Source organism: Orycteropus afer, unplaced genomic scaffold (assembly GCF_000298275.1).
Source record: "Orycteropus afer afer isolate SDZICR_OR568_19922 unplaced genomic scaffold, OryAfe1.0 scaffold00373, whole genome shotgun sequence".
In the NCBI taxonomy this organism is placed as follows: domain Eukaryota; kingdom Metazoa; phylum Chordata; class Mammalia; order Tubulidentata; family Orycteropodidae; genus Orycteropus; species Orycteropus afer.
In genome coordinates, this window is record NW_006921960.1 from 3,020,002 (window position 1) to 3,030,529 (window position 10,528).

Consider the following 10,528-nt stretch of genomic DNA (forward strand, 5'->3'; position numbering starts at 1 on the left):
CCTTCTGACAATATGATCAAAGTAGATGAGACAAAGTCTGGCCATTCTTGTTTCTAAGGAGCATTCTGTTTACACTTCTTCTAGAACAAATGTGTTCATTCTTCTGGCAGTCCATGGTATTTTCAGTATTCTTCGCCAATACCATAATTCAAAGGCATCAACTCTTTTCATTCTTCCTTATATATTGTCCAGGTTTCACATGAATTTAAGGCAAATGAAAATACGTGGTTTGACTTAAGTGCACCTTAGTCTTTAAAGTGACATCTTCAAAGTGCAGTACAGTTTCTGATTTCTTAACTGCTGCTTGTGTGGGTGCTGATTGTGGATCCAAGAAAAATGAAATCCCTGACAACTTCACTGTTTTCTACATTTATCATGATGTACTATCGGTCCAGTTGTGAGGATTTTTATTTTCTTTATATTGAAGTATTGTTGTTGTTGTTATGTGCCGTTGAGTCGGACCCGACTCATAGCGACCCCTCCTTGGGTTTCCAAGGCAGTATCACTATGGAAGTAGATTGCCCCATCTTCCTTCCGAGGAGTCACTGGTGGGTTTGAACCGACAGCCTTCTGGTTAGCAGTCAAGTGCCTTAGGCACTACGCTACCAGAGGTATAGCCCTTAACAAAGACTGTAGTCTTTGATCTTCATTGGTAAGTGCTTCAAGTCTTCACTTTCAGCAAGCAAGGTTGTAGTATCTGCATATCACACAGGTTGTTAATGAAACTTCCCCCAATCCTGATGCCACATTCTTCTTCATATAGTCTGGCTTCTGGGATTATTTGCCCAGAGTACAGACTGAAGAAGTATGGTGGAAGGATACAACCCTGATGCACACCCTTCCTGATTTTAAACTATGCAGTATTCCATTGTTCTGTTTGAATGATAGGTTCCTCATTGAGCACAATTAAGTGCTGTGGAATTCCCATTCTTTGTGATGTTATCCACAATTTATTAGGACCCACACAGTCAAATGCGTTGCAAAGTCAATAAAACACAGGTAAGCATCTTTCTGGTGTTCTTTGCTTTCAGCCAAAATCCATTTGACATCAGCAATTATATATCCTTTGTTCCACGTCCTCTTCCAAATCCAGCTTCAGTTTCTAGAAGTTCTCTGTCAATATACTGCTGCAACCATTTTGAATTATCTTCAACAAAATTTTAGATATATATAATATTAATGATATTATTTGATAATTTCCACATTCTGTTGGATCATCTTTCTTTGAAATGGGCACAAATATGTATCACTTCCAGTCAGCTGTCTTCCAAATTTATTGGCATAAATGAGTAAGCACCTCCAGCACTGCATCCATTTGTTGAAATATCTCAGTGGACATTCTGTCAATTCCAGGAGCCTTGATTTTTACCAGTTCCTTCAGTGCAGCTTCAACTTCTTCCTTCAACACCATTGGTTCTTGATCCTATGATACCCTCTGAAATAGATGAACAGCAATAAATTCTTTTTGGTACAATGACTATGTATTTTTCTATCTTCTTTTGATGCTTCCTGCATCATTCAATATTTTGCCCACAGAATTCTTCAATATTGCAACTCAAGGCTTGAACTTTTTCTTCAATTCTTTCAGCTTGAGAAAAGCCCAGCATGTTCTTTCCTTTTGGTTTTCTAACTCCAGGTCTTTTCACATTTCATTATAATTACTTATTTTTGTCTTCTTGAGTTGCCCTTTGAAATCTTCTGTTCAGCTCTTTCATTTCATCATTATTTCCATTTGCTTTAGCTACTCCCCATTCAAGAGCAAGTTTCAGAGTCTCTTCTGACATCTGCTTTGGTCATTTCTTTCTTTTCTGCCTAATGACCATTTGCTTTCTTCATGTATAATGTTCTTGATGTCATCCCACAAATCATCTGGTTTTTGGTCATTGACATTCAACAAATCAAATCTGTTCTTCAGCTGGTTCCCTAAATTCAGATGGGGTGTAATAAAGGTAATATTTTGGCTCCTTTGAACTTGTTTTCATTTTCTTCAGCTTCAGCTTGAACTTGCATATGAGCAGTTGATGGTCTATTCCACAGTCAGCTTCTGGCCTTGTTCTGACTGAAGATAATGAGCCTCTCCATTGCCTCTTTCCACAGATATAGTTGGTCTGTCTGATTCCTTGAATTCCATCTGTTGAGGTCTACATATATAGCTGCCATTTATGTTGTTGAAAAAAGGTATTTGTAGTGAAAAAAATTGGTCTTGCAAAATACTATCATGTGATTTCTGGTTCCATTTCCATCACCAAGGCCATATTTTCCAACGACTAATGACTCTTCTTTGTTTCCAACTTTCACATTCCAATCACCAGTAATAATCTACACATCTTGATTGCATGTTTGATCAATTTCAGACTGCAGTAATTGGTAGAAGTTTTCAACTTTTTCCTCTTTGGCTTCAGTGGTTGGTGCATAAATTTGAATAATAGTTGTTTTAACTGGTTTTCCTTGTAGGCATATGGATATTAACCTATAACTGAGAGCTATGTACTTCAGGACAGATCTGGAAACATTCTTTTTGACAATGAATGTGATACCATTTCTCTTCAATTTGTCATTCTTGACAAAATAGGTCATATGATTGGCTGATTCAAAGTGGCCAATACCAATCCATTTCAGCTCACTAATGCATAGGATATCAATCTTAATGTGTTCTATTTCATCTTTGACAATTTACAATTTTCCTGGATTCATACATTGTGCATTCCATGTTCTGATTATTAATGAGTGTTTGCTGTTGTTTCTTCCCATTTTGAGTTGGGACCCATCAGCAAACAGTGGTCCCAAAAGTTTTATTCTATCCACATCATTAAGGTCAGCTCTACGTTGAGAAGGTATCTCTTCCCCAGTCATACTTTGAGTGCCTTCCAACCTGAAGTGCTCATCTTCTGGCTTTGTATCAGAGGTGTTCATGAAGTTTTCCAGTAATATATCAGACAGTGTTTCACTGCTATTTGTAAGGTTTTCACTGGCCAGTTTTTCAGAACTCGATCGCTCTATCTTCCTTCCCAGTCTGTCTTGGTCTGGAAGCTCTACTGAAACCTGTCCATCATGCGTGACCCTGATAGTATGTGAAATGCTGTTGGCATCACCTCTAGCCTCACAGCAATGCACAAGCCACCACAGTACGAGAAACTGACAGACAAGTGGTGGAAATAAGCAAATAGGTTGGAATTAACTGTGAATTTTTAAAAAGGTCCCACTTGAAGATATCAAATGTTCTGTGAGTATAAGTCCACACACTTCTAGTAGCATATATTTTATGTGTGGCATATATTTTCACCTTTCCAAAGCTCTATAGGATCAGTTCCTGGCTGTTGTTTGTTTGGTAATGTTAACAAAAGAACTTTCTATGGTATAGATGTTATGGTGTTCAGGTTTTGAAGAGAAATGTTCATCAAACCATCATTTTTAATGCCTATTCAGATATGGAATTTGTCATACCCCATTAAGAAAAACAATTATATTTTAGTATATTAACTTCCATGAGGGTGTTGTAGTTAAAAGAATTGGCTCTGGCATCATATAATCTAGGCTTAAATCTGCTCCACCACTTACTAACTGTGTGATTCAGGGCAAGTAGCTTCAAGTCTCTGTCCTTCAGCTTCTTTGGTTGTAAAATGGTGTTAATTATTGACCTTTTAATAGATGACTGTGTGGGAATTAAATGATTAAGAAATAAAATAATTGAAAGAATACCTGGCAAATATTAAGTGTGCAGTAAATATATCATTATTATTTAAAAAGTTTTATTATTAAAATATTGGGATATAATTTTATGAATTTCAGTAACAAACAATAATTTTTAAAAAATGAAAAACAATAATAAAAAACATTCAGTAAGTTATGTGAATGTATATTTAGGTCTATACATAGACCTAAACTGAAAGACTTAAAGAAAAAGAGATAAATCGTACATTATGCAAAATCCTTAGATCCAGACGTCTTTGCATGAGATCTCTATCTCTATGTCTGCATGTGTGTGTGTATGTATACATTTCTCTTTCTCACTATATGTATGTCTATATCTACATCTATATACAGATATACATATCTATATATCTATATCTACATCTATCTGTATATAGATAGCTGTAGATATAGACATGTATCTTGGAATTCATCTGTCATCACTGTATTTTTGTTCATCCCATAGACTACATCAAATCCAGTCCCTAAAATGGAAGAAGCCAAAAGCCAATGTTTGGAAGAGGACTTTGAAGGACAAGCCACACATACAGGTAAGCAAAGCTAGAAGGGAAATAAAATTCAATATGGAATTTATCTCGAGTAATATTTTTGGATTGCTTGACAGAATTTCTTGAAAAATGTTTGATTTGATAAACTAATTTCAAACTGGACAACTCCTCAAACAATTTATTTTGATGTCAAAGAATAAGAAAAAGACTAATGATTGAGAATTTCTTGCTGCCTGACTATCACACGACATCTCTATCTATAATACTACATTAAGCCACCGTCCTCTTTCCTAATTCCTCCAGTACGGACTATCCTTGCCGTTGTGAATAGCAGATCAAAAGGCAAATAAATATTTTGAATCTTTAATTTTAACATTTTGTTGTTGTTGTTGTTGTTATGTGCCGTCGAGTCAGACCTGACTCATAGTGACCCCTCCTTGGGTTTCTGAGGCAGTATCACTACGGAAGTAGATTGCCCCATCTTTAACATTTTAGATCTGAAAAAAATAAACCAAAAACCAAACCAAACTCACTGCCATCGATTCATAGTGACCTCTCCTTGGGTTTCCAAGGTGGTATCACTATGGAAGTAGATTGCCCAACCTTCCTTTCCAGGAGTGCTGGTGGGTTTAAACCACCAGCCTTCTGGTTAGCAGTCAAATGCTTTAGGCACTATGAGGATAATGAAAAATTCCTAGAACAAACAGATTTTTAAGAGTTCTCCAGAAAACCCCAAACTTCAATTCATTTAATCTAGAATTTGTTTTCTTAATCTATTAAGAAATTGTGTGTGGCTATCTACATGCATGACTTTTCAAACAAAATAAAAATTCAGGTTTTTTTTAACTACACTGAACATCATTTGACTAAAAACTCTCTTTTTCTTTTAATAATATGAACAGGAGTCTTTCCATTTATCCAGCAGTTTAAATAAGTTCATACTAGCATAGACTAAACACATGGGAATTCATTATATAATAGCAGTGTGAACAATATCTTTCTAAGCATGACACAAAACGTGTCCACCATAAAACATAAGATTGATAAGTTCAGATACGGAAAGGAAAGAAGGAAGGAGTGAGAGAAAAAAGGAGACAGAGGAAAAGAAGGAAGGAGGAGGAAGGGAACAAAGGAGGTAGGCAACGTCTGCTGCCTGGCAAAAGTAACCAAGAGCAAATCCAAAAAACATTTATCAAGTGGGTAATAACATTTGCAACACCTATGACAGATAGGAGATCTGGGGGCATAGTGGATAAGGCATTATGGCTGCTAACCAGAAAGTCAGTGGTTCAAATCCACCAGCCACTCCATGGGAAAAAAATGAGGTGATCAGCTTCTGCAAAGATTTACAGCCTCGGAAACTCAATGGGGGTTATTATGAGCCACAATTGACTCAATGACAGTGAGTTTGGTTCTTTGCGTTTATGACAGATAAATACAGGCATAACTCATTTAATTATGTTTCACTTTACTGTGCTTGCAAATAATACATTTTTTTTTAATAAATTAAAATTGTGGCAAATCTTCATCAAGCATGTCTGCATGTCTGTCTATCACTGTCATTTTTCCAACAGCATGTGCTCACTTCACATCTCTGTGTCATGTTTTGGTAATTCTCACTATGTTTCAAACATTTTCATAATGTTGCACACTTGAGAGACTACAATATAGTATAAACATAACTTTTATATGTACTGGGAAACCAAAAATATCATGTGACTCATTTTATTGAGTGTTATTTGCTCATTGCAGTGGTCCAGAACTGAACCCCAAGATCTCTGATGTATGCCCATAGTTAAGTTCCTAATATATATTCAGATCTCCAAATCCACCAGCCACTCCTTGGAAGGAAAGTTGGGCAATCTACTTCCTCAGTGATACCGCCTCGGAAACTCAAGGAAGCGTCACTATGAGTCGGATCTGAATTGACAGCACATAACAACAACAACAAACAAATCATTTTAAAAAAACAAAACAAAACCCTAATGGAACAATGGCAAAAGAGGACAGACAAATCACAGAAAAATAGTATTTGCATATAAAAAAAATGGTACCCAAACTTAGAACTAGAATGAGACACAATTTTTAACACAGTTGGTAAACATAACAATGTTTAGGAAAGAGGCACCTTCTCCATTTCTGGTTGTTGTTGTTGTTGTTATGTGCCGTTGAGTTGGACCCAACTCATAGCGACCCCTCCTTGGGTTTCCGAGGTAGTATCACTATGGAAGTAGATTGCCCCATCTTCCTTCCGAGGAGTGGCTGGTGGGTTTGAACCACCAGCCTTCTGGTTAACAGTCAAGTGCTTTAGGCACTATGCTACCAGAGCTTCCCAGATTTCTGGTAGGAGTACAAATTTGTATTTCTTTCTTCTTTTTTTTTTTTTTTTTGGTAGAGGCAGTTTAGCAATAATGAAATTAGAAATGTATACCTTTTTTTTGACCAAACAATTTTACTTCAATAACCTACTGATATACCTTCAAGCACTGAGAAAACGATGTATCTGTAAGATTCATCACAAAGCATCATATATCATTTTTAAAATGTGCAAGAACAATGTACATCAATAAGAAACTGTTGAAGTAAATTGTGTATATGTACACAATGCTTCCATTAAAAGAAAAGTAACTTCTTTATGTATTTTTATGAAAAAGTCTTTGAAATATGCCATATTACAAAGTGAAAAGAGGAAGATGAGGAAAAGTATAATACAGTATATACAGCTGTTTGTAGGAAATAGAAAAAAAATTCTTTTCTACACACATAAACACATACATACATGCATTTTTTGTATATACATAAAATATATACGAAGAACACTACATAAGAAACCAAAAACATTGATTGCCTGAATATAATTTATATGAATAAAGATATTATAAAATAACCTTATTAGGAGCTCTGGTAGCGTAGTGCCTACGGCACTTGACTGCTACCAGAAGGCTTGCGGTTCAAACCCACTAGCCACTCTTCGGAAGGAAGGTTGGGCAATCTATTTCTGTAGTGATACCACCTCGGAAACCCAAGGAGGGGCCGTTATGAGTTGGGTCCAACTCAATGGCACACAAAAACAACAACAACAACAACAAGGAATATGGAAGAGAAAGAAACTGAATCAACCTATAAAACACAATATTAAAGTTAAGCATGTGGCTAAGATTTAGTGACAAATACTGCATATTTTTGAGATTTTGAGACCCTCTTTCCAAGCACTATTTCATTTATCAGGGCAACCAAATATCAGTATTCCAGTTATATCATCCTTGATTTAATTAATTTTTCTTAAATCTAAAAATCCCGTCCTTTCTACATTCTTGAAAGATTTTTAGAACCTTAAAAAGAGCTGGGTGTTTTTTAAATGATTTTCTTGAGGTCATTTTAGTTTTGTTATTTAGGTCAGAGCTCCCTCTCAGTGGTTGTCTTTTATGTGTTATTATTGTTGTTTTCTGGATCTTGATAATATTGTAATTTGTTTCCCTAACAATCCTACTTTTCTTTATTAATAGTGTGGTGTCAATTTTAGTTTATTGCTAAAGCTTCTTTCCTATTTAATATACGTGCTATTTTTCTACAATTCTAATTTCCTCCCTACACTTTAATTTTTTAATATATTTACTCCAAAATTTGACAATAATTCAAAGTGCATAATTTAGATTTTCATTAGTGCTGATGTTTCAAAATGATGCTTTGCCAGGTCCGTTTAACAAGATTAATGTGGGAGAGCATTTTTATGAGCAGGGCAGTCAGAAATTTCTTGCCCAAACAAGAGGTTTGTTTCTGATGCAGGAGATGACAAGTCTATTCCCATGGTGGTAGTTATATACAAATTTTAGTTGTGAAAATAGTCTCTTTGAAAATAAAAAGGGAAATAACTTATTTTTAATTTTATTCTAGGACCCAAGGGAGTAATAAATGATTGGAGAAAGTTTAAATTAGAAAGTGAAGATAGTGATTCAATCCCACCTAGCAAGAAGGAGATTCTCAGGCAAATGTCTTCTCCTCAGAGTGGAGATGACAAAGAATCAAAAGAAAGATTCAGCAGAAAGGTAAGATAAGGAAAAATCAATGCAGCTTCTCTTCACTTATCAACATGGTTAGGCTCCAAAGACCAGGTCATTATGTGAAATTGGCTTTATGAGAAAATGGAGGATGACCACATTAGATCACAAAATGGAGGATGACTACATCATTACATGACTGCCAGATTACATCAGTACATAACTAGCAAACCACTGAGAATCATGGTCCAGCCAACTTGACAAATAACCTTAACCTTCAAAGCCACCATCATTCTCATATCATACCTTGACAGTTGTTACCACCAGATGTATGCTGTTAATGCACAAAATAGTCAGATAGTAGTTTTTCTATTAGTGTTGTAAGTGTGAGATGTCAGACAATGAGATAGAAGATAAGTGAAGATAAGGTGAAATAAATATTTAATTAGCAATGTGTTTTTCAGTCTACATGACTGTAAAGAATCCCTTTAGAATTATTACAAAATACAGATATATTACAAAAATATCTATTGAAGCATTATTTGTACGACAAAAGGAAAACGAAAATGAAGTGAATGTCTATTAAGGCAGTCCATACTAACAAATACTTCGCAACTATTAAAAGAATGATTTACAGCTACATGAGCTGACTTAGAGGCAGTTCTACAAGGTACAATTATGTGAGAAAGCAAGGTACAGGAAAATTTAAATAAAGTATATGATTCCATTTTTAAAGCAATAAAGAACAAATTTGTATATGTATGTTTATGCTTGTTTGATTATATGAGCATGTATTTTCATATATATGCTCATACAAAAGTCATTCACTGAGCTGACGCTCTCGGTTACTTGGAAAGATGAGATTGGTTGGAAGAAAAATAGGAGAATGAAGGAGGTACATGGAATAAGCCAATTTTTTTTTTTTTTATTTCACAATAAAACAAAAAGCTGTATTTTTACACCACTTATTTACCTAACTTACACAATGTATAGGCATCCCTAGGTGGCTAAAAGAGTTAAGTCCTCAACTACCATTAGCCAAAAGGCTGGCAATTCAAACCTACCCAGAATCACCTCAGAAGACGGGCCTGGCAATATGCTTCCTAAAGATCACAGGCTTGAAAATCTTATGGAGCAGTTGTACTTTGCACACACGGGATCACCAAGAGTTGGAATCAACTCAAAGGCAACTAAGAACAAAAATATATAATGTGTATGTTGATACAAAAGAAGATATATTAAAAGACAGTCTATAAAATGTTAATGAAGATTATCTCAGAGTATTAAACTTGTTGCTGTTGAGTCGATCCAACTTATGGTGATGCCTTGCCTTACAGAGTAGAACTGCTTCATAGGATTTTCAAGGCTGTAACCTTCCAGAAGTAACTTACCAGGCTTTTCTTTATTGGCATCACTGGTTGTGGTCGTCTGTGTGTGTGTATGTGTGTGGGGGGGGGCTTAAAAAAGCAATTTATTATCTCTCACGTGTTTTTTTTTTTAATTTTATTGTGTCTTGGGTGGAAATTTACAGAGCAAAATTTGTTTTACATTCAACAGTTCAAGTATACTTGATTTCATACCCTGTCTACCATCCCTGACCATAACAAACTTCCCTCCTCTCCCGTCCCTGTGGCTACCCCCTCCCCAGGCCCTTCTTAACTATGCATTCCTGTCTGTTCAGCTTTCCCTCTACGGGCCCCTCTGGTGCCCCATAGCTGATTGCTCTAAGGGACTTCTCTCCCTAGAGTCAGTGGGTGCATCACCTTAGGACAGATGTTCTGCATGTAGGTCTTTCAACTGTTGGGCTAAGAACCAATCCATGGGAGTGAGTCCAATTCTAGGCCCAAAGGGTAACCCAGGCCCATAGTCTTGGGGGTTCCACCAGACTCTATCTGATGAGTGATTATGGTCATTTTTGTGTTTTTGGATTTTGTTCTGCATTTTACCTCACACTCTATCCAGGATCTCCACTTTTGACCCCTTTCTAGTGGTTGGCATTGGTAGCCAGGCACTATCTAGTTCTTCTGGTCTTGGAGTCCATCATATCCTTGCACTAATTGTTTCCATATGCCTTTGATTATCTTTGCTCTTCTTTGCTTCAGATGAGAGGAGACCAATAGTTGCATCTTAAATGGCCACTCAAAAGCTTTTAAGACCCTAGTCACTACTCACTAAAGTAGGTTGTAGAACAAGATTTTTATATTGTGCCAATTGAGCTTGTTGTTGTTGTTGTTGTTATGTGCCGTCGAGTCGGCCCCAACTCATAGCGACCCCTCCTTGGGTTTCTGAGGCAGTATCACTACGGAAGTAGGATTGCCCAACCTTCCTTCC

The 10,528-nt window shown here is 36.2% G+C and overlaps 1 protein-coding gene across 1 annotated transcript in view; it reads left to right on the forward strand.

Annotated features, from left to right (window-relative positions):
* Positions 1 to 4,168: 4,168 nt before the first annotated feature.
* Positions 4,169 to 10,528, forward strand: part of PDC (phosducin) — a 16,414-nt gene continuing 10,054 nt past the window's right edge. The window contains exons 1-2 of the mRNA XM_007953135.1: positions 4,169 to 4,241; positions 8,094 to 8,245. Of these exons, the coding sequence (XP_007951326.1) occupies positions 4,181 to 4,241; positions 8,094 to 8,245 (213 nt within the window). The 5' untranslated portion in view covers positions 4,169 to 4,180. The remainder of the gene's footprint in view (positions 4,242 to 8,093; positions 8,246 to 10,528) is intronic.